Genomic DNA, 25,224 nt, shown 5'->3' on the forward strand with positions numbered 1-25,224 from the left:
GCCAGATCTTGATCCAATCTGTAACTTCTGCATTCCTGTCAGCTCAAACCAACCTGGCCATTCTCCTCCATGACCTCTCTCAACAACAAGGCATTCCCACCTGTAGAGATACTCTTCACTGGATGTTCCTCCCACCATTTTAAAGTAAAACATGGGGACAGTCAAGTGTGAAAATGCCAGATCAGCAATTTTCGAAATACTCAAACCAGCCTGTCTGGCAACTGTGCCATAAAGTCAGTCACTCAGATCGCATCCCCACCAATGAACATAAACTAGAGGTCTAAACAGTAGTTGCAGGATTTTATGCACTGCTGCCACATGACTGGCTGATTGGATAACTGCATGAAGGGGCAAGTGTACAGATGTTCTTATTAAACTGACCAGTGATTACATTTTGTCAGGTTTTGCTCCTATTTAATGAATTGCAAAGGATGCGACACTGCAAAATGAGCCTCATGTCTACTTGTGAAATACAAGAGTGCTCTGAGAGCACAATATCCCCTGCTGGCAACCACACCATAACTCTGGTAAAATGCGACTGAATTGAACGAAAATGCAATATGCGTACTACTGACATATAACAGAATCCTGTCAAGTTTCGTGAAATTCCTCCAAAAATTGAGAGAGGAGTTGATTTCAGGAGGTGAGTACCCTTCCCTGGACGGACGGACAGACATACATCACCACCACGACATAATCCTCCTTCGGGCCTTTTGGCCAGCGGGGGATAAAAATTGTGAGGGAAGTTGATTTCAGAAAGCAAGCACACTTTGATGAAATTGCCAAAGTACAAGTTAATAATCAAGGGCATAACTCTGGTACAATTTGCCCAAATTAAACGAAATTTCAGTATGCATATAACTGTCATATAACAAAGACTTCTGCCAAGTTTGGTGAAATTCCTCCACAAACTGTGAGAGGAGTTGATTTCAGAAGAACGTACACCCTCATGAAATTGTCAAAGTACAAGTTATTTAATCAAGGGTCAAAACTCTGGTCAAATTTTCACAAATGAAATTAAATCGCAAGATGCGTTTTACCGTCATATAACAAGGCCTTTTGCCAGGTTTGGTGAAATTCCTCCACAAATTGTGAGAGTTGTTGATTTCACAAGGAAAACACACTCTCACAAAATTGTCAAATTGTAATTTTGTTAATCCAGTGCTGTAACACTAGTAAAATGTGACCGAATTTAATTAAATTTCAATATGCGCATTACCGACATAAAGAATCCTGCCAAGTTTTGGGAAATTCCTCCAAAAAATTGTGAGAGGAGTTGATTTCAGAATGTGAGCACCCTTCCCAGGATGGACGGACAGACAGACAGACATGGCCACGACATAATCTCCCTTCGGGCCTTTCGACCAGCTTATCATACATCATATCGACAAGCTAGTTTTCTAGCTGTTAACTAGCCAGCTAGCATCTGGCATCGGTCATATTATTCATCATTTTCTTCATATGGATCCTGGTGGAGTATAGTTATGTAGAACGTAGTTATATTTTCATGCTGTTTTAGTAGTAGCTTCTTAAGCATTATGCATATTTAAAACACGTTATTGGTATAAAATGACGTATTGAGGGATAACTAAGCTGTGTGGTGTGCAGTAGTGTATAGACCCCTTCGCAGTAAACGTCATTCATATGTAAGCGGAAATTGCGCGCGCAGCCTGGACCCAAAAAAGACTCAGAAATGCCTAGTTGTTGTGTTGTCGGGTGTCAGAATCGTAGCAGTGATGGGGTTAAAATGTTCAGAATTCCAGCAGGATCTCACCCATTCAAAAAAAAAAAATAAAAATCACCAACGTCTATGGCTACAAGCCATCAAACGTGTAGACTGGGATGAAAGCACCATCAAAAATGCGCGGGTTTGCAGCGCCCACTTCATCACAGGTAAGATCAGGCTATTTATTAAATCTTTCTTTCTTTTTTATTCTTTCTAGTCTTCGTTTATTGATGTAGCAAAATACTTTGGTAACGTTTGTCTGATTAGCTGGGTCATAGTTACACAATGTAATGAATATTGTTAGCATGTTAACTTAGCTTTGCATGCAGTTTTGTTTGTAGGAGAGGTCTCGCTTGACTCAAGCAGTCCAGATTTTGTGCCATCATTATTTGTGTATTCCGAAAATCACAATTTTAAAGCAAGGATGGAAAGGTAAAATTGTGTGCCCTCACTCTAAATGCCAACTTATGTTGACTGCTCTAACCTAGCTCCCGCCCCGTTCAGTTTCATTTCTGCTCTCTGCCTCTCGCTTTTTACGCAGCTCTGATTTCTCTTAGCTGCACTCTTTACACTATCATTCCTTTCATGCCATTACCTCCTGCAAATTGCGGTTTAGTGTTGGTATTTGCTGTTGTAGCTAAAGCCACATTGCCATCACATCACTGGCATAATTTGATTAAAACAAAATGAATATGAATGTCCCATTATTAATCAAGTTGTACATGCCCGCACATAGCATAATCATATGCGTCTAAAGACTTGTAGGCACGAAGTTTTTCGTGGGTGTACACTGAAGTCTTGTCAATAAGGTACGAGTATATATCTGCCCATTGTATACCAGGGAACTTACTAACATCGTCCGTCCACTCTTTAATTAAATGCGGATCCGGTAGGCGATGTCCACTTGTTAGAGTTAACTTATTTATGTAGCATTCTCGATCTTGTAACGACAATTGTTTGGCATAATCTGACAGCTCATAATGCCGGTCTATGGGCAGCGCCATTGTTTCTGGGTCCAGGCTGCGCGCGCATCCTGGCAACGGTCGGTTTGTTTACAAACATACGAAGGGGTCTATAGAGAAGCTTAACATGAAGACATAATGGCTCTCTTTCAGAAGACTGTAAACACTAGACAGAGGCTGAAAGGGAAGACTGTCTAACGTGCCACGACCCTTCACTCAGCATGCGGGTTCTCTGTACACACACACACCCCAGAGTTTCAGTACAGCCTCTTCAGCGTGCATTTGTCTTATTTTGCATGACCACACCATGCATGACGTCAGTACTAGGAACCTTTTATTCACGGTTCATTCATGGCCGTGCCAGAGAGGCACACAGCAGGCGATGCCTTTACTTCAGTCTCTTTCCTGGAGATTTGATTAGCTGTCAGGCGTTGTCAAGTACCAGACAGACAACGAGCAGCCTTGCTTACTTGTTTATCGTCCTTCCGAAAGTGACTTGAACTAGTGCAATTAGTGTCTTCCGTACCCACTTGAACACTGCAGAGAGAATAACAGGTTTTTTTTTTATTAAACTGCACATCATGCTAATAAAACTACACATTGCATCAAAAAGCACACAGGTGAAGATACACACAGACATACAGCTTAAACACATCCAGTCAAATATATACATTGCAGTGGATAAGACAGTTTACACGAGACTCCACTTACTGCCCCTGAGTTCAAACACCTCTCCAATAAGCATGAAGAAGGGCTCGGCAAGGACATCTTTCTTCCCGTCCGCCTCATCTCCATAGTCGGAGAGATCGCTGTCATCCTCAGCCTCATCCTGAGAGAGAAATAAACGTGTTTTGTCATTCTTTGACTTTCACCAAAAAAAAAAAAAAGTCACCAAAGAGTGATTTTCTTCAGAGAGTAAATTTTATTTAGAGATGAAATTACACAATTGGCTCTATATTGTATTTTCTTGGAAAAGGCAGAGGGTAGATGGGGCAGGGGCTGATGCATAGAAATCCATGTCTCATCTCATCTCATCATCTCTAGCCGCTTTATCCTGTTCTACAGGGTCGCAGGCAAGCTGGAGCCTATCCCAGCTGACTACGGGCGAAAGGCGGGGTACACCCTGGACAAGTCGCCAGGTCATCACAGGGCTGACACATAGACACAGACAACCATTCACACTCACATTCACACCTACGCTCAATTTAGAGCCACCAGTTAACCTAACCTGCATGTCTTTGGACTGTGGGGGAAACCGGAGCACCCGGAGGAAACCCACGCGGACACGGGGAGAACATGCAAACTCCGCACAGAAAAGCCCTCGCCGGCCACGGGGCTCGAACCCGGACCTTCTTGCTGTGAGGCGACAGCGCTAACCACTACACCACCGTGCCGCCCAAAATCCATGTCTATGTATTTTTAATTATTTGTTTTCGACTGCCTTCCCCAGTGTCTCCAACTCTCAATTTTTACTAAGACCACCCACTAGTAATGAATATCCATAGCCAAGGAAAAAGTACAGGATAAGGAGTGAGGGTGGCAAAGTTTCAGAGCACTGAGGTTCTACTACAGTTTATCAGCTTTAGCCTACTTAATTGTAGGACTGGGGAGTCACTTGGGTAACCTTGGCTTTCTCCGGTGAATTAGCTAATCAGATGGCTCAGAGAACCGATTCCTCCCCCCAGTACAAGCAGAAAGCCGTTTTTAAATCGGTGCTCATCATATAATGCAATAAAACTGATTACGTCCAGTCATACTGGTTTGGTTCTCAATGGTATGATGAGTGAAACTCACTACAGCGCTGTAACTTTAGCTGAGCTTACTTAGTCCTAAAAATACAATTTTTTTTTTGTAGTGGAGCAGGTTAAGGCAGATTTTGCTCCAAATCGTGCACTTTGTGATATAAGCATGAAACTTGGCACGATTGTTGCTGATAGGTCACTTTTTCAGAAAAAAGTGCTAGCCGCGAAAAAAATTCAATATGGCCGCCAGACGTGTCCCTGTTTTGTGGTTTTGCTAAAAAAAAAAAAAAAGTGCAAATTATGATATGAACATGAAATTTGGCAATAACGTTCTGTGTAGGTCATGTTATCAGCTAAAAGTGCTAGCCCCCCAAAAAATTCAATATGGCCATTTTTCAATCTTGAAAAATGGCCGCCATATTTAATTTTTTTTCGTGGCTAGCACTTTTTTCTGAAAAAGTGACCTATAAGCAACAATCATGCCAAATTTCATGCTTATATCACAAAGTGCACGATGGTTTGCTTAACCTGCTCTACTATTGGGGGGGGGCCCCCCTTAGAGCCCTGCACTCCCGTGGGAGTCCCGCGGGACCCGCCGCAAAGCAGTGCGGCGCGGGACAAATTTTGAAAGCTCATTGCGTGCGCGGGCGGGACCAGAAGTGCACATATGCGGTGCGGGCGGGAGCAGTGATAAGCTGCAGTCCCGCTAACTAAAAACGTGTTTGAAATAAAATTTATAAATTATTAATTTATGTCTATCATATATAATTTGTGCTGGATATTTTATTTGGCATTAATAGAAACATTTTAAAATGCCTAAATTTGCAGAGAGTGTCAGATTGCCAGATTGAGTGAGGAATGGCATCTTAAATTTGCCATTGATCACCCTAATGGGAAATCCTTTGATCACTCTAATGACTCGCCATTCACACCCAGCTAGCAAGAGAACCATGAGTGAAGTGATTTACTGCTTGAGTTAGTCTACAACTCTAATCAGAGAGACAGGTTACACAGTGACGGTAGGCTTGACTCAATGCTATCCGAGAAATCCTTCCTGTAATATGCAAATTTGGCTGTCCAATCAGAGGCGGCCAAATTTGCATATTACAGGAAGGATTTCTGGGATAGCATTGAGTCAAGCCTACCGTCACTGTGTAACCTGTCTCTCTGATTAGAGTTGTTCACTCATGGTTCTCTTGCTAGCTCTGCTTTGCAATTTAAAAAAAAAAAAACAAAACATTGGTACAAAGCAAGTCCATTCACTTTATGCTGATCAGAGAATTACAATGGTTTCTCATGTGACAAAAATGTGCGATTCGCTATTAAATATTTTAATCGCTTGACAGCACTAATTATTATTATTAGAGACACTACATGCTGAATTCAGAAACAAGGTAAATAATAACAAACGTGAACGTGAGCTGTAGATATTTATGCTCAAATCCACTCAAAGTAGGGGGCGGGGCACCATCACGCTGTGTCAAGACAAGAACTTTCCTGAGAAATAACGCGAACGTCTGCATCATGCGGGATTTGCGGGCGGGAGCGGGACAAAATATTGCAGGCGCGGGCGAGACTGAAAATCATAATTCTTTGTGGGCGCGGGCGGGAGCAGGACTGAAAATCATAATTCTTTGCGGGCGCGGGCGGGAGTGGGACTGCACAATGCAGGCGCGGGCGGGACTGAAAAATCCGACCCGCGCAGACCTCTACCCCCCCTCTCTCTTTTCCACAAAAATATCTTCGTCCTTTTCGTGAGTGTTGATGCATGTACCAAGTCTAAGGATTTCTTTACACTGTCTCTGGTGTTTGAAATGTAGGCATGGAGCCATTTCTATTCTAACTGCTTACTACATTTCTATTCTAACTGCTTTCATATTCACGTCAGAGATATTGTGTGTGTGTGTGTGTGTGTGTGTGTGTGTGTGTGTGTGTGTGTGTGTGAGAGACCTCTTGATGGGAGAAAAGGTCTCCTGGCAGTCTCTCCAGAAATGAGGCAAGGGAGAAGGTGGATTTTTTCTGGATGTCGATGACCTTAAGGTGCTCTGGTGATGGGCTGAGGAACGCGTACAGAGCTTCACTCTGGCACATACGCTCATCTGTCAGCATTTTCTACACAAGACACAAATCAATCAATCCATCCATCCAGAGATCACATGATGGTGCCTTTTTTTTTGCCTCTGCTGATGAAGGTCATCCAGGCTGAAGCATCAATTCTGACACAGCCAAATAACACAGTGGTGCAACTGAGGCCCTGTCCCCCATACTGACTGTTTAGTGGAACAACTGCTCTGTGCCACCTTTAGAAGTGGATTTTGATGCTCTTTAGGGTGCTTGTGTCTGCATACCAAGTGCAAATTGTACCCTGTCCACACTAAGGATTTTGTACCGATACGATACTACTTTCGTACCGCAACACCTGTCCACACTAGCAACTATACCGGTACTGTAGCGGTATAACTGTATCGGTACGAAACCCATACATTTGTGGGTTTCGTACTGGTACAGTATCGGTACTGTAGCGCTTCGCTGTAGTTGGACAGATGAAGCGGTTCTGTATCGATACAAATATAATGCGCAAGCGCAATGAACCATTCCTACTTCTTCCAGGTTATTCATACAATACAATATGCACGTGCTTTCCAGCTGTAAATAAAACGTCAAAATGGCTCAAAACGACCGTGGAGCTACATGGAGCAAAGACGAAGTTATGTGTTTGTTGGAGCCTTGGGGAGACGAGCGATGCTCAACTGCCTCGCGTGTTTTATACAATTCGACTGAATAAATGACCACCAGAAATACAGACTGTACATTGACAACAAAAAGCACACACACGTTGTTTCATCCACCATATTCTCGGAAGGAAGTTACTCGGTAACCATGGAAACATTTCGCGCACGCGCATTTCAACTACCGTGAAAGAAAACCGCAAACATTTCTCGCTAGTGTGGACAGATGCACTAAACTGTACCGGTATACTTTGTATCGATACAGTTATACCACTATCGTACCGGTATAAGTGTGAACACAGCTTTAGAGTGATAATTTGGTTCATTTGCTATTTGGTTTGGCTTCACACTGCAAAGAACTAAATGGACCAAAAAAGTTGACTGAGGGTCTTGTCAGGTTAAAAACGTACTCAAAATTCTTTCGTGCAATGGTCAGAATTAAGACAATGGGAAAATTTAAACAAAAAGGTTTGTCAAGTGTTCGTTTGGAGGGGGACTGCGAATGGAAAACATAAAAACACTCTTAACTAGTTTTGTGTTGTATCTAGCATCCGCTGTATATTTTATTTTTGTTTGTCGGTCAACACAGCCAGAACACGTTTCTGTAGTACTACAGAAAGCTCTGTCCTTTGGCTCAGTTTGTTCCTTTAGTAGCTAAATTCTAAAACAATTTTGCTAATCATCCATGATGTTTGGTTCACTTTAGGGTCAAATCACTTTCTGACTGCAATCAAAACATACTAGACATTACAAAAGAACCAGACTGAGACTAGCTCACTCACACAGTGCGTTTACATGCACATAGAGAGAATCGAATTTCTGCCGTTGCTCGACTGAAATCGAAGTTCAAAATGCCATGTATACACCTTAATTCGGCTGAAATTGAACCGAACTTGATTTCTCGGAATCGAGCTACACGACCTAGTTTATGCGATTTCTGCCGAGCTACTTAGTGCATGTAAACCCTATCGAGCTACGTAGTCGAGCTGCTTACTTCAGCACTGCCCCTTCCGGAAGTGACGAGTGACGAGACCACAAGCGGGAAACACAACAGCCTCGGTCGGCATGACAACGGCATGAATTTTTTCTTTTTGTGGCATTGTTTGCACTGTTAAAATTTAGCTCACTTACTGTATCACCAAATACATCTGTACAGCTGTTGCATAGCTGTGAATTGTGTACATAAACAAGTCACTGTGTGTGTGTGTGTGTGTGTGTGTGTGTGTGTGTGTGTGTGTGTGTGTATATATAGATGTCCGACATCTGAAGAATGTCAATAAAAACAAAATTTAACTTTTTGTGTGTTTATTAAGACAAGTTAAATTGTAAGCAAAAAAAATTTTTTGTAAGCAAAAAATGGACTTTAGAAAAATATACAATTGTGCAAAATAAGTTGTCTTACAAAACAGTGGTCTGCGCAGGACAGTTTGTAGCCATACAGTCTGTTAGAGCAAGCCTAACAGCTTGAGCACGGAACTTGTGAACACAGAACTGGCCCAGTGTTGCCAGATTGGGCGGTTTTAAGTGCATTTTGGCGGATTTGAACATGTTTTGGGCTGGAAAACGTCAGCAGTATCTGGCAACACTGCTGATAACTTTGTTTATACTCTTGAATAGCTCTTCTTCATGACGACAACCGGACGTGTACCAACACGATGGGGCGTGTAGCGCCACCTGTGGCTCGGGTGCACAATGCACCTCACACAATAGCTCGATTAACTTGTGTGCATGTAGGATTGGATTTCTCTGGCACCCCTGCTGGGACCCTTAGCTCGATTACCGACAGTAGCTCGATTTGGATGTGCATGTAAACGCACTGACAGTCTTGTACCAGTTGGTTTGGTTTGCATCGAAGTGTGATTGCTGTGTTCTCACCTGTCTTTTAAAAAATAAAAATAAAAAAAAAAAAACACTCTGAGGGGAAAAGACTTGCTTCAAACAGACTAGATGCTGCATATGTGAAAGCAAGACCTCCCAAGACATTTTTGGATTTTAGCACCACAGAAACTAGCAGGCTGAAAACCAGGAACATCAGAAAACCGGGAACATCCGTCTAAAGCGGTGAATCACATTTTGTCATTTAACTGAATAAAAAATGTCTAAGATTAATAAACAGATGAGAAGAAACAAGACACTTGAGCATAACTAATTTAATTTACCAGATAAACTTACAGTAAGGTCCATAAGTATTTGGACCGTGACTCTATTTTGCCTTTGTAGACCACCACAATGGATTTGAAATGAAGCCATCGAGATGTGATTGAACTGGACACCTTTGGTTTTAAGTTTCAAGGTGTTTAACAAAAATATGACATTTAGGAATTACAGCCTTCATTAACAAGAGTGCTCCGAGAGCACAATATCCCCCACTACAATATATTGCAAACGAAATTGCAATATGCATATTACTGTCCTATAACAAAGCCTTTTGCCAAGTTTCATGAAAGTCCTCCAAAAAATTGTGAGAAGTTGATTTCAGAAGGCGAGAACCCTTTCTGGGACAGACGGATGGACTTCGCCATGACATAATCCGCCTTCGAGCCTTTCGGCCAGTGGGGGATTTTAAATAAATAAAATAAAATAAATAAATAGAGAGACCGACGCGCGCACACCCCTTTCACAGGCTGAAAAGTAAATGGACAGTTGCCTGATGAGCAGGTTCATGGCCAGTTTCCTCGTTATTTCATGAGGCATTAAAGTGCATATTTTGGACCAATATGAAAGTATGTCCCTTTACACACTCATCCAGAAGGGTAATTTTGCACAAGGCCATCTGTCTACAGCAAAAAAAAAATTAAATAAATAAAACGCGTCTGGAAAAATCCCAAGGGAGTCTGGAGCCAGATTCGTGACGTTATCTGCGGAAGTGCCTAGCCTGGGAAATCCCATGCTGCTTTGCACAATCGTTCCGATCTGAAAAATCAGCATGGAAACTATGGTCTAAAGCAGGGGTCATCAAACTACGGCCCACGGGCCGACTGCGGCCCGCCACCCCCCTTTGACCGGCCCCTCAGCCCCTCTACCCCCCACCACTTGAACCGGCCCTATGAGGCAATCCCCAAAAGTGGTCATGGCCTATGTTTTTAAATTGCTTTTTGGCAAATAACATGTCTGCATCTTGTATTTTGTTGATTTTATCAATTAAAATTGATATTTAGTTATAAAATGAACTATTCATATTTTCCGAATTTTCGTCATATGCTCGCGATCAAGCAGTGACAGGCAGCGCACGCGCAGAGAACTGTCAGTGTTCAGGACAGCAAAATGGCGAGCGGTCAGCGAAAAGCTGACAGAGTGCAGAGTTTTTAAACAACAGTGGACCACCGATTATTTTTTCGTTCAGTGTAAGGACCGTGCAGTTTGTCTTGTATGTAAAGAAAGTGTGTCGGTTTTCAAAGAATATAATCTGCGTTGTCACTACGAAACCCGCCACAAAGAGTATGCTAGTTTGCGAGGGCAAACAAGAGAAGGCAGGATTCGGAGGATGAAATGCGAACTGGCTGCACAACAGAATGTATTCCTTCACCAAACCCAGATCAACCAGGCTGCTGTCCGAGCTAGCTATAAGGGAGCTCACCTACTAGCTACCCATGGAAAGCCGTTTACTGATAGGGACTTTGTTAAAGTATGCATGCTTGCTGTGGCCGAGGAGGTGTGTCCCGACAAGAAGGATGCGCTCAACGCGGTGTGTCTCTCCGCACCTACTATGGCCAGGCGAACCGAAGATTTGGGGGACAACGTGTATGACCAGCTGAATGAGAGAGCGTCAGAATTCGATTTTTTTGCTTTGGCCATGGATGAGAGCAATGACGTGCAGGACACAGCACAACTGCTGTGATCTATTGATCATATTATTATAATTTCACTGTTTTTTTAAAATGTATTTATTTTATAGGCCTATCTATTTGACCTTTATTAAGTGCTGCACACAATTATTATTATTATTATTATTAATATCAACAGGCCTACCTACAATTTATAATTTTCCACTCACCTTTGCCAGTGTCAATCACCTCAACTAGGCAGATGTTTCTTTACCTTGACAGCTTTGATGTTATTTTTATTAGAAAAATAAATAAATGGAATATCTGTGGTATTTCAAATTAAAACAAAGTGTGAAGACTCGATTACTACTTTTGCAAACCACTAGTAAAGATAAACAAATATGTGCCAGGAATCGAGTGTTGATATAGTAGTGTTGATATAGTAGTGTGGATATAGTAGTGTGGATATAGTGGTGGGGGATTTTGTGGTGGGGGATATAGTAGCAGGGATATAGTGGTGGGGGATATAGTAGCGTGGATATAGTAGTGGGGATATAGTGGTGGGGGATATAGTAGCGTGGATATAGTGGTGGGGGATATAGTAGCGGAGATATAGTGGTGGGGGATATAGTAGCGGAGATATAGTGGTGGGGGATATAGTAGCGGGGATATAGTGGCGGGGGATATAGTAGCGGGGATATAGTGGCGGGGGATATAGTGGCGGGGGATATAGTGGCGTGGAATATAGTAGCGTTGATGTAGTAGTGGGGATATAGTAGTGGGGATGGCTGTGCCAGGCTAGTAATCTCTACTACACAATGAGGCCTGCTGGTGGTCAGATTTGTCTGGGTCATACAATTCTATGTTATATAGCTGACCCGACCCCGGCCCCCCATCACAGTCAGGAACGACAATGCGGCCCCCAGAGAAAAAAGTTTGGTGACCCCTGGTCTAAAGGCTCGCCTGAGTTAGGGAGCCAATCAGAGAGTGGGGAGGGGTGGAAAGATGGTGACGTGTACTACTTGACAAACGGAAGCTTGTAGTTTATTTGGGACTGTTTACGGATCACATTTAACATGGCGGCGAGCGATACGAACCAAACTTTCGATCAAGCTTTGTCTTGCACAAACGGCAGTAATCGTTCGGTGCCATTGTTTTCCTATTTTTGTTTTGCCTTCTCTTTCCTTCTCTTCTTCGTCGCTCTAACTACGTCACCGGGTACAACTGCCATGATTGGCCATGGGCTACGTATACGCCAAATGATAGACATTCGCAACGTCCAATAAACGGCTGTTGACAATCGTAAACCACACCTCCCCTACGAGAAATTCAATAGGCGGATTCCAGACCATATTTCACTTGTGATATGGTCTGGTGTTAACCAGACTAGGAAGTGCCAGCAGGCTGCGAGAGCTTTGCGTGGTTTCAGTGCACAGCCTGTGTAGACCAAGCGCTCCCATTTCTCTCTTATCGTCCGGTCTTTTGGGAAACGATGAGTACTAATCCCATCAAGATTGGTGTTGCTACACCCTCCTACGATACATCTGTTAACCATTTTAATAATTACGCGATAACGTTGAAGAAATTTGCAGAAAACCACCAGGTCGTTTTCTCATAAACAAACCAGCGCTGATGTAGGATTCAGAAGGAGGCGTCCCGCACGCGACGTCACGAAAATCAATGTTTGCTGGGAAATCCAAATGCCAAGTTTTTTCAGAGGCGGACCAGTTCGCCTCAAATGGCTTGATTTCAACTGAATTTTTCTGGTATTGCGCAAGGTAAAAAATTGCACAAAATGCAAAATGTGACAGATATTTGACCAAAGTTTTAACATAAAATAGGAGAATTACATTGATCTTGCTCCTGAATTTACCCGTGATATGCCCTTTAAAGAGGCTGGATCACCATTCCCAGAAGCCTCTGTGCGTGTTAACATTTTTGCATCAATGATTAATCCACTGTTTTAATAGCAATCTGCAATAATCCAGAGCCATCCTCAACCATAGATTCTATTATGAAATTGAACATATTTTGTCAAAGGAGTTATATTTTTAATTATTTCAACTGAGTCCATTTTCATATGGTTATTCTATTGTAATGGACCAGAACCAGCCGTCTTCTGGGCGGCCAAAAAGTTAAGAAAACATCAGGCGTATTCTGTTCAAAACTTCCACGTATGACACACAGATGAAGAACAAGTTCAAGATGGATTTCAAAGGGATCACTGACAGTGAACTAACATAGTAACAGTCACGTGCTTTCAAAAACAATCAACAAACTGGATTCTGGGAAGGGTGAGTCAGTCCCTTTAAGGAGATAAAAGGTCTGGAGCGGATTCAAAAAGTGTTGAATTTGCATTTGGCAGCTGTTCATGGGAACTCGGAAGAGGCAATCCAAAGAGCTGTCAGTGAATAAAGGGAGTATATCATATCATTAGGCTGTGTGTGTGGGAGGGGGGAGACGAGCAAAACAAACAAACAAACAAACAAACAAACAAACAAACAAACAAACCCACAGGCCTCTCTGGCCTGAGAGATAGCACAAACTTCAGGAGTGGCCAAATCAACAATTTGGTGCATTCTTAAAAAGAAAGGATGCACTTGCAAGCTAAGCAAACACCTAAAGGAAGACCACGGAAGACAATTTAAAGTGGATGATTGCAAAATTCTTTCCTTAGTCAAGGAAAAACCTCTACAACATCTTGCAAAGTCAAGAACACTGTCAAGGAGATAGGTCTATCATTGCTGAAGTCTACAATCAAGAGATGCTTTCATGAATGCAAGTAAAGAGTTTACGTCCAGATACAAACCAGTGGTAACATTCAAAAACAGAAAGGCCAGATTAAGCTTTGCTAGAAAGCCTGCCCAGTTCTGGAACCAAGATTAACCTGTACCGGAATGATGAAAAGAGAAGGGCATGGAGAAGGAAAGGAAGCGCTCATGCTACAAGGCGCAGCATATAACACACTACATCAGTCAAACATGGTGGGCATGAACAGCTGCCAATGGAACTGGGTCACTGGTGTTTATTGATGATGTGATTGCTGATAGAAGTAGCAGGATGAATTCTAAAGAATACAGAGCGAAACTTTCTGCTCAGATCAAGTCAAATGCTGTAAAACTGACAGGGCGGTGCTTCACAGTACATTTATGCCGCTTTTCCACTACAAACGCGGCTGAGTTGGGCTGAGCCGTGCCGTGCTGAGTTGGGCTGAGTCGAGCTGAGCGGGGCTGTTGGAGTTGCATTTCGACTACAACCGCGCTGAACCGTGCTGGCTGGAAGTGGGTGGACACATTGGGTGGAGTTAGCGAAAGTGGGTGGACGTCACGTGATGTCGTTAAGCGGCGCAAACAGTGACATCAGTGATCTTTTAAGCGGTAGTCTCATGACCCGGATAGTAAACAATAAACATGGAGGACATGGAGTCGTTAGTGTTGCTGGTCTTGGTGCTGTGGCTTGTTGTCACCGACAACGCCAACAGATACTGGCAAGAGCGTATAGATGAGGCGAGGCGCATAAGGCTTCAGAAATTCTCGTAATTCGTAATTCTTCTTCCGGGTTTGCGGTGTTTACAGATCCCAGCGTGCTCGCGGGGCGTGTGTGGGCATGTGAGGACACTCCTCCTCACCAATCAGTGCACAGGGGAGTGTCTCCTCACGCCCCCAGCCTCACTCAGCTCGGTTTGGCTCGCTTCAGCCCCACTCCAAAACCGTGCGAGTTTTGGGTGCTAAGTAGGGCTGAAGCGAGCTGAGTCGTGCTGTTCTGAGGTAGTTGAAACGCGAGCCGTGTCGGGCTGAAGTGAGCTGAAAAAGGGTAGTGGAAAAGGGCCAATAGTCAATGATCCAAAAAATACTGCGGAAGCTCCGCAAGAGCTTCTTAAGGCAAAGAAATGCAATGTTCTTAAATAGCTGAGTGAGTCAACCCAGCTGAGCATGCTTTTCACTTACTGAAGGCAGCAAACAAGCAGCAACTGATAGCAGCTGCAGTAAGGCCTGGCAAAGCTTTTCAAGGGAGGAAGCTCAGCATTTATTGATGCCCATGGGTTCCAGAATTCAGGTGGTCATTGACTACAAAGGATTTGCAGTCAAGTATTAACAAGAGTGCTCGGAGAGCACATCATCTCCTCCCGCTACAATATACAGGGTGTCTCAAAAAATTTGATTTCATTTCGCAATCTAATAACTTTGCCAATTCTCGTTCAATCGATCTCAAAATTTTAACAGCATGTGTGGAAACGGGTCAAAATTTTGTGCTTCATGTTTTGTTTTTATCTTTTTAGGTAAAGAAACGCCACTGACTGGAAAAGAAAAGGTGTTTTGTGTGTTAGGAGTACGCTCAAACAAGACTGTGCAGCATGCATTTATGAGAAAATTCTCTAAAAATGCACCAACTGCAATGCAGATTTGGACATGGCACAAAAAGTTCAAAGAGGAAGGCTGTCTTGGCAGGGCAAAAGGATCTGGACGACCACCAGCCTCGGAAAAGATGGTCAAGCGGGTTTGCAGATATTGAAAATTTGCGAAATCGTTCACATACCTTTGAATTTCTCGTTCAAAATTTGAGGAATAAATCTTACATGACTTAACATTAAGCATGTTCAGTTTCATTTGCCTAGACTATGTAATTTCTGGGATATTTACATCTCAAACAAATTTTTTTTAAAAACACCCTGTATTGCCAACGAAATTGCAGTAGGCGTATTACTGTCCTATAACAAAGCCTTTTTTTTTTTTAAGGATTTTTTTGGGGCTTTTTTTTCACCTTTATTATTGGATAGGACAGTGTAGAGACGGGAAATGAGCGGGAGAGAGAGACGGGGAGGGATCGGGAAATGACCTCGGGCCGGAATCGAACCCGGGTCGCCCGGATTTATGGTATGGCGCCTTATCCACCTGAGCCACGACACCCCCATAACAAAGCCTTTTGCCAAGTTTGGTGAAATCCCTTCAAAAATTGTGAGAGGAGTTGATTTCAGAAGGCGAGAACCCTTCCTGGGCCGGATGGCCAGACAGATAAACGGACGGACTACGCCATGGCATAATCCCCCTTCGGGCCTTTTGGCCAGCGGGGGATAAAAATGATACTTATACATGTGTGTTAGTTTGTCCAGTTACTTCTGAGCCTGTGAAAACGGAGGGACTATAAAAATGGCTGCAATTCCTAAAACCGTTATTGCAATGTTTTTGTTACACCCCTTAACTAACGCTGAAAGCCTACACTTCGAACATCTTGATGACTTCGTTTCAAATCCATTGTGGTGGTGTACAGAGGCAAAATTACAAAAAAAGGTGTGTCGCTGTCCAAATACTTATGGACCTGCCTGAACATGCAGAAAGAAATGGAAGATAGTGATGGAGTCGTTTTGATTCCTGCACTGCTCCTTCCGTAGCTATTTGTCTCCACTCTCTGTTGCAGGGTCATGAGAACACATCCAATCAGACCACACTTAAGCCTCGGTCACAACCGGCCGTACGTGCTCCTACGGCCGGTCTACGTGCAAAAAACGCAAGAAACGCACGGAGGGCGCGCGTGTGACGTGCTGATTTTCGAGCCGTAGACTGGCCGCAGAGGTTCTTTGTCATGTCAAACAAACTCTACAGGCGCTTACGTTTTTTTCAGGTTGCAAGACAAACTTACGGCCAACGCGCGTCTTTCTCCATGAACAAAAAAACCCGCAGCGATTTGGGAAACGCCAAAAATCGCACGTCCAGTTGTGACCTAGGCTTTAGTCTCAACACCCCATTCGGCGGACAGGCACAAACGCGCTACCTCGGGAGCTGAAATTGCTTTGGTTCTGCTTCTAAAATGAAAAAAGTCAGATGTGCACTTGTAGGATGAATAACTGTGGCAAATGCAGTCTGTGATGCACGGCAATATCAAAGCTCACCTGCAAGAATGTGTTCAGTTGGTTTTTGGATTTCTCAAGAAATTTTTGGTCAACAGACTTGAATGGCAGTTTACTGAGCGAGGGCAGCTGGACCTTCTTCAAAGAGGGAAAACACTAGCGAGAGACACAGAGAAAGAGAGGCAGGTGGCCTGTGGTGCGAGTTTTGTCATGCGGAATTTATATCACATCTCAAAACATGCAACAGCTTCAATGACTCATCTCGTTGCCATAGCAACTCGGTCAGGGGCAGAGAGTCAGTGTCGACTCAGATGTTGGCACTTAAAGTGCCATTCCACCATTGGATGTATGCTTTGGCATAAAATACAATATATTTTATGACAACATGACTAGACAGAGAAATCTTTTAGCTTCAAAATGATATATCAAACAATTTTTTGACAACGACAAGTATATTAATTTTGCGACCAAAGTCACCTACCCTTTTAATTTCCGCGCGGTAGTGAAACGTGATGTCATCGGCAGGTTCCCCTTCTTGTGTACCATGTCACGTGTGACGTGGCACAGATTATCAGCAATGGCGGATAGAACGCGATTGTCAGCTTCGGAAAAGAAGCGAAGGAAAATAGCGAGTGATGCCCAAAGGAGACGGTCGATGGTGAATATCGGCACAGCAATCGACAAGTGGAAATCGCGTTCTATCCGCCATTGCTGATAATCTGTGCCACGTCACACGTGACGTGGTACACAAGAAGGGGAACCTGCCGATGACATCACGCGCGGAAATTAAAAGGGTAGGTGACTTTGGTCGCAAAATTAATATACTTGTCGTTGTCAAAAAATTATGTTTGATATATCATTTTGAAGCTAAAAGATTTCTCTGTCTAGTCATGTTGTCATAAAATATATTGTATTTTATGCCAAAAAAATACATCCAATGGTGGAATGGCACGTTAAGTGAGGAATAAATGCTCTCTGAAAGAAACGACCATGTGTCAAGTAATCAAATGTCCCCAGGTAAGGACAGGTACCTCAGTCAGCTTCCTGTGCAGGGCCTGAAACTCGCTCAGCTTCCTTGTGACACACCAGCTGTTGTTCTCCAAGTCCTCTCCTTCCAACAGACTCACTGCTACTGAATAGCACGCCATTTGCTCGCCATTCTCCTCACAAGCCTGGCAGTGCAGACAGACACATCATATACGGTACATTTTAATTGTCCAGGTCATCATGAAAGAAAATATTTAACCAACTGTACACACACAAGCTTATCAAACGTGTTTACATGAACAGTAAAATGACAGCGGTAGTCAATTCTGAAAGGTCAATCTAGGTAATGTGATAAGGTAAGCATGAACCCAGCTGCACTGGACACAGTCAGATACACAACTGGGTTCTAATGGTAAATGTTTCACAACAGACAAATGATTACTGAACGTCTGACAGCAAATTAAGCCAGAGAAAACTGGTAATAGGCAAAGGCTCTTAATCAGATCTGCTGATAAACAGAGCAAAAAGGCAAAACGTGATTCACATCCTAGCAGGCACGTTAAAGGAACAGTCCACCGTATTTCCATAATGAAATATGCTCTTACCTGAATTGAGACGAGCTGCTCCGTACTTGTCCGAGCTTTGCGCGACCTCCCAGTCAGTCAGACGCGCTGTCACTCCTGTTAGCAATGTAGCTAGGCTCAGTATGGCCAACGGTATTTTTTGGGGCTGTAGTTAGATGCGACCAAACTCTTCCGCGTTTTTCCTGTTTACATAGGTTTATATGACCAGTGATATGAAACAAGTTCAGTTACACAAATTGAAACGTAGCGATTTTCTATGCTATGGAAAGTCCGCACTATAATGACAGGCGTATCTGAGCTCCGTATCAATGCGCTGCCGAAGCGCGCAGAAGGTGTTAGTACGCCTGTCATTATAGTGCGGACTTTCCATAGCATAGAAAATCGCTATGTTTCAATTTTTTTTAACTGAACTTGTTTCATATCACTGGTCATATAAACCTATGTAAACAAGAAAAACGCGGAAGAGTTTGGTCGCATCTAACTACAGCCCCAAAAAATACCATTGGCCATACTGAGCCTAGCTACATTGCTAACAGGAGTGACAGCGCGTCTGACTGCGTCTGACTGACTGGGAGGTCGCGCAAAGCTCGGACAAGTACGGAGCAGCTCGTCTTAATTCAGGTAAGAGCATATTTCATTATGGAAATACGGTGGACTGTTCCTTTAATAACATATTTGCCAACTCTCCTGATTGTGGTGGGAGGCTCCCGATTGTATTTGTTAAAAACTGGATAATCTCCCGGTTTGGGGAAATCCCCACCACCAAGTTAAAAATATTTCCGATTATGTCCAATCAGAATCGTATGAGAAACACTGCTGACGTCAACTGATTTTTAACCAAATCAACGAACAGAACGACAGTCACTTCCGTAATGTAGGATTCACCCAGGCTGTCCGACATTTTTTACAAGCAGTCAGTCATTCATCATGGCCACTAAACCCAATACCAAACGGCAAAAATATGAATGCAAATACCGGGTTGCATGGGAGAATGAATTTCCATGGATACGCAAATGTTCAACCAGCCAGTTACACATTTTAAGGTAAAGATACCTTAAATCAGAATATAATGGACATTTGAGTGTGAAATTAAACTCGTCTTCCAGACCATTTCAGAAACAAACTGTACAACTTCTAAAGTGTTTAGTGAAATTTTGCATGACAGAGAATTTGTTTGGTGAGTGTATTTGAATAGTGTGGTAGTGTCTTACACTACGTTCACACTGCAGGCTGAAGTGACTCAAATCCGATTTTTTCACCCATATGTGACCTGTATCCGATCTTTTATTGACAATATGAACACGACAGATCCGATTTTTTCAAATCCGACCCAGGCTGTTTGGATATGTGGTCCTAATTCCGATTCCTATCCGATCTTTTCATATGCGACTTCAGTCTGAACCGCCAGGTCACATTCATCCGACTTACACGTCATCAACAAGCCACAAACGTCACTATTCTGCGCTGAAGTAGGCGGCGGGTCTCTCAAAAAAAGTTACAACAACATGGCTTTGATGTTCCTTTGAACGGAGGTTGCAGTCACTACCCCGCAGAACGCCTGAGCCAAAACCCTTGCCCTCTTCCTTCTCAACCTCCTCCTTAACATCAGGCTATTGTGCATGTTCTGGCTCCGTCACAACAACAACTGCATCATCGCCAGGTACTCCATGCTGGCTACTGTCATACACAGGAAACTTTAGGTTACTTTCGTAAACACTGGCCATGCTCACTGTGTGTGACGTCGTCGTATCCTGCAATGCGCATACGGAACACTTTTAGGTCGCTTTTCGTTCATACTGAGGATCACATACAAGTCGCATATATTTGTTAATGTGAACGACCTCACGAAAAAATCGGATTTCACAAAAAAATCGGAATTGAGCACTAAGCCTTGCAGTGTGAACCAGGGCTTTGAACCGGTTCAAGGAACAAAAACGAAAACCGGGAACTTTTTCCATTTCACATGGAACAGAAACGAAACCAGAAACTTTATTTTTTATGTTCCGGAACAGAAACGCTTATTAAAAATAATGGTAACCGGTTAATACCGTTTTTTATTTCATTCCTCAAAGTTTCCGTAGCCTACAAATAAAAAAGCCATTCTTCTCCTGCACAAGTTTCTATGACCCGCTGGGGTTCACTTCCTGTGTGACGGTCGCTGACTGAATGGAGAGAGCGGGAAGGTGGACTGCTATCACGTCTCCATTACTGAGTGTCTGAGCAAAGAAGAGCCTGAACGATGCAACCTCCCTATTGGCTGTTTGTAAAAATGTATCAGTTGTTGCCCTTCCCACGGGAATCATCGCGGGCTCGAGAGACGAGACCTGACGAGTTAGTTCGTTGGTAGCAGAACAAAATGTCTGGACACAAATCGGGTTTTCAGAAAAGGAAAGAAAATAAACGGAGGGTCGAAAATACAAAAAAGGAGGCAGAAAATGCAAAACGAGTTTTAAGGTAGGACAAATGGTTACTTTTCTGAGGCAGCCCGCCGTGGCTGCCTGCAGGCTTATTTATTTTAGCCCATTTAGTTAAAATAGTTGATATAAAATGTTTATAGTTATAGTTATGTGATGGTTGTCCTGATTTAGACTGGTGTTTTTTTTTTTTTGGGGGGGGGGGGGGGGGGGGGGGGGGTGTTTGCGCGATGTTGCACCCGGGCCCAGATTAGGGCAGAACCGGCCCTGGCTACATTTCAGGTGTAGTTTGTTTTATGTATGTATGTACTTGCATAGATGTGTACTTGGTCTTCCAATATGGCGCCTAACAAAATCTCACGGCGCGGTGACGTCATGCGGTAGCCCTCTATAGGGCCTGACTAGCCTTTGGTAACACACTAAACGAATTATCTTTCATTTTTGGCACTTTTTCTGTTTGTGTAGATGGGAAGACATACTGAGAATCCAAATCGCCAACATTTGAAATAATAATTGTTTTGAATTATTTCTTGTCTTATTTAATGAAGGTTGTAATAGAATTAGCCTACATTTAGCTTAAGCTGGATGAGACAGAGACATAACTTTATAGCCATTTGTTAAACCGCTGACAGGGAACGTAATTAACCGTTCCGGGAACGAAATTTTTTTGTTCTAACCGGTTTGGGAACGTCTATTTAATGGTGGAACCCAAAACCGGAAACGTTAAAATTCCGTTTCTGTTCGGAACGAACCAATAGGAAAAAAATTCTGGTTCAAAGCCCTGGTGTGAACGTAGTGTTAGTGCTATTTTGAATTTACGTTTGAAAGTTAAGTGAAAGTTTACAAGTGAATTATCTGGAAAGTGATTGATTGTGATCGAGTTTTGAGGTTTTAAATGAAAGATTACTAGTGAGTGTATTTTGGTCGTACTAAAATTTTGCATTCAAGTGAATTTCTTTGTGGAGTATATTTTGATAGTATGGTAGTATTTATAGTGCCATTTTTAGATTTTGTTTGAAAACTTTCAAAGTTTGCAAATGAACAAATTCCTTTGATGCATTCAGATAGGATGTTGATAGGATTTCTAGCGCTTTTTAAAAATTCTGTTGGAAAGTGTTAAGTGAGAGATGCATTTTAGTAGTACTAAGACAATGCAGTATTTATTTAATTGAGTTGTTACTATTTTGGTTAAATCTTCTATAAATTAAATATGATATTATAGTTCTGTGTATTTTTACATGAGCTTACAGAAGGAAAACATATTCGATGCAATCCAATACTTTCTTTCACTGTGACTATTTTAAGAAATTATAAACATTCTTCTAAAGCATCACTTGTTATTTTCTGTGGGTCTCTGTATGTGTACAATATTCAGGCATGAGATTTTTCAGCTCAAAATCTGATTTAAGACTTCCCTTTCATTATTATATTAAAATTCGACGAGTATTATTCATGCATCAGGTATGAGGGAGCTCAGATTTTTCACTCTGAGCTATCTCATACCTGATGCATGAATCCCATAACCTATAGTAATTAATAGAACAATATCAACAATTCAAAAACTCTTAATTGTATAAATTTCAAATGGTTTGCAATTAATTGGGATCCACTGGTTTTATCGTTTCAACCGCGCATCATACCCTCGTCCAATTGAAAATGTCGTTCACGCACTTTTCTCCCCCATGAGAATTTTGAAAAGTTGGCAAGTATGCAATAATATATCAGATGTATTCCAATTCAGCCAGCATGATACTGAACTCGCCTTCGATTCGTTCAATATCATGCTAGCTGAATGGAATAGATCCGATATACCATGAAAAAAAGCCAGCCAACATTATTATACATACACATTCCTCTCAGGTGTTCAATGCATCTTTCCCTTTCAAAATTCTCTCAAAATCTTCCGTATTTAATGAAGCAAACCTGGCGGCCACGTTTGTTTACAAATTGTCAGTCGCTCGCTAGCATGGAAGTCTTACATCGCTGACGTGTGACGTCGCGCTATCTTGACAACCATGCAATATTGTAAACCATATTCAACGCTCATCCTCCATTGGGTAGACCGACGTAACACACATACAATAAGCGATACGCTAACAATACTGCATGCTATCAAACCAAATGAATGAAACCTGCTAGAAGGGAATACGATACATGTTTTTATTCCATCAAAAAAAGGTGTCCTGTATGTATAATATGTGTGAAAATTTATTCAACAGGGAATTTATTCTTTATTCTGACTGAGCCTTTTTATTTTAAGATGAAACTTTATCTTAAAATGTGAGTGGTCTCTTCCAGGATGACAATGCCCCCCCTCTAAAGGACATGAAGGTCACTGAATGGTTTCAGGTCAGCAGATCTCAACCCAGTTCAATGTCTATGGGAAACTTTGGACTGGCGTGTTAGACAGTGATCCACCACAAACACTAATATCTTTTGGCAGAACGGTGTTTATCCGTCCAGTAAAGTTCCTACTGACTTGAATATCTTTGTTAAATAACTTGCATAACTCCGTTCATACGCTACGATACTATGGAAAGTTAGTCCAATTTCAGTCAGACATGCATGTTGACATGAAATTAATTATTTGGATTTGCCAGGTGCAATTCATAGTTCAAGGTTAAATGAAATCTTAAATATTAAAAACTAATGCCTAAATGTTTATAGCATGGGTACATTTGAAATCTCTTCTGCTTTGCTTTCATGAAAAAAAAAATTGAGAGAAATAAACCCTGACCCAACTTTTTTTTTGTTTGTTTGTTTTTTAAACTACTCAGCCACCTGACAGGTGGTGTTCTCACTGCAGTCGAACCACAATTCCTTTTTTCTATATTTAATTTTTGCTGCAGCAAATCAGAGCTAGAAAAGGCAAGCTATAAACAAGTGCACAGTATCATAGATGTGAACCTCGACTGTTGTACAGTCCTGGTGTTACGTTCATCTCCAATTAAGTTCAAATCATTTTAGAGTCGACAAAACAGCTTCACGGAAATCTAAATGTCTAATTAGAAACCCAGAGTTTGGCAAGACAAATTCCTTGAGATGATGGGAGTCTACATAAAACTGAAAACTCTGGGTTTCTGTGATGTACAGAAAGAAAGAAAGAAAGAAAGAAAGAAAGAAAGAAAGAAAGAAAGAGAGAAAGAGAGAAAGAAAGAAAGAAAGAAAGAAAGAAAGAAAGAAAGAAAGAAAGAAAGAGAGAAAGAAAGAAAGAAAGAAAGAAAGAGAGAAAGAAAGAAAGAAAGAAAGAAAGAAAGAAAGAAAGAAAGAAAGAAAGAAAGAGAAAGAGAAAGAAAGAAAGAGAGAAAGAAAGAAAGAGAGAAAGAAAGAAAGAGAGAAAGAAAGAAAGAGAAAGAAAAAGAAGGAAAGAAAGAAAGAAAGAGAAAGAAAGAAAGAAAGAAAGAAAGAAAGAAAGAGAAAGAGAAAGAAAGAAAGAGAGAAAGAAAGAAAGAGAGAAAGAAAGAAAGAGAGAAAGAAAGAAAGAGAAAGAAAAAGAAGGAAAGAAAGAAAGAAAGAGAAAAAGAAAGAAAGAGAAAGAAAGAAAGAGAAAGAAAGAAAGAAAGAAAGAAAAAGAAGGAAAGAAAGAAAAAGAAGGAAAGAAAGAAAGAAAGAAAGAAAGAAAGAAAGAAAGAAGGAAAGAGAAAGAAAGAAAGAAAGAAAGAGAGAAAGAAAGAAAGAAAGAAAGAAAGAAAACCAGGATAATGTCAGATCTTTTCAACTTTTAATGTTTTATGGACCCTTTTCACGTGACGTCACGACAAACGCGGCCGCCATTTTGGACATGTACTACCAGTAGTCTACCACAGCCAACAACGAGGAACGACGGCAAAGCATCGAAAGGAATATAGCCATCAAAGAAAGTTTTTACTTTCAGCAAGACTTCCATCATGCCATTATATTGTTGTGCACCTGGATGTAGTAACCATCAACACACAAGGCAAGATTAATCATTTTATCGGATCCCAAGAGATGCTGACCGACGGAGAAAATGGATGGTCTCTAAAATATTGGCAAAATGATGTTTACTGACATAGCAATCGTGTGTAACGGGAAGCATTTGCATATCCGAAGTGTTGTGTTTACATCAAAGATAAAATAAACCGATATGACAATGACTGCTGCTGCCAGGTTGGGGACACAAACTAGTAGAAAGGAAGTGTGCCAACAGTGCCAACACACTTCCTTTGTGGTCGATTCTGCTTTAAGGTAAGATGCATTTAATTATTCGTCTGCTGTGGGTTTGGAATCGGTAGCCTGACCGAGTCGTTCATGTTTGTGGTGCCATTTGTTTGTTGACGCGTGTTGAAATGGAAGATTGGTTGTTGACATGATTTCCAGTGATGCTTTGGTGCTGCTGTGGATCAGATGTGTTGAGTAGCCTGACTGTTTTTTTTTCTTGCATGTGGTATCACTGTTGATGCGAGGTTGTTTTTTGAACATGCCAATGCGGGCACGATTTCCCCTGATGAGT

General features: G+C 42.0%; 1 protein-coding gene across 5 annotated transcripts in view; it reads right to left on the reverse strand.

The window, feature by feature from the left end:
* The window catches only part of snx25 (sorting nexin 25), a 177,862-nt gene that overhangs the window by 17,352 nt on the left and 135,286 nt on the right, over positions 1-25,224 (reverse strand). For 3 of the 5 annotated variants that reach the window (XM_060927890.1, XM_060927892.1, XM_060927889.1), the window contains 5 exons: positions 17,800-17,940; positions 16,811-16,924; positions 6,381-6,542; positions 3,400-3,517; positions 3,159-3,225 (listed from right to left, as the gene is read on the reverse strand). In XM_060927890.1, coding sequence (XP_060783873.1) covers positions 3,159-3,225; positions 3,400-3,517; positions 6,381-6,542; positions 16,811-16,924; positions 17,800-17,940 — 602 coding nt within the window. The remainder of the gene's footprint in view (positions 1-3,158; positions 3,226-3,399; positions 3,518-6,380; positions 6,543-16,810; positions 16,925-17,799; positions 17,941-25,224) is intronic. The other 2 variants (XM_060927891.1, XM_060927893.1) reach the window with 2 other exon arrangements.

The sequence above is a fragment of the Neoarius graeffei genome, chromosome 8, assembly GCF_027579695.1.
Source record: "Neoarius graeffei isolate fNeoGra1 chromosome 8, fNeoGra1.pri, whole genome shotgun sequence".
In the NCBI taxonomy this organism is placed as follows: Eukaryota; Metazoa; Chordata; class Actinopteri; order Siluriformes; family Ariidae; genus Neoarius; species Neoarius graeffei.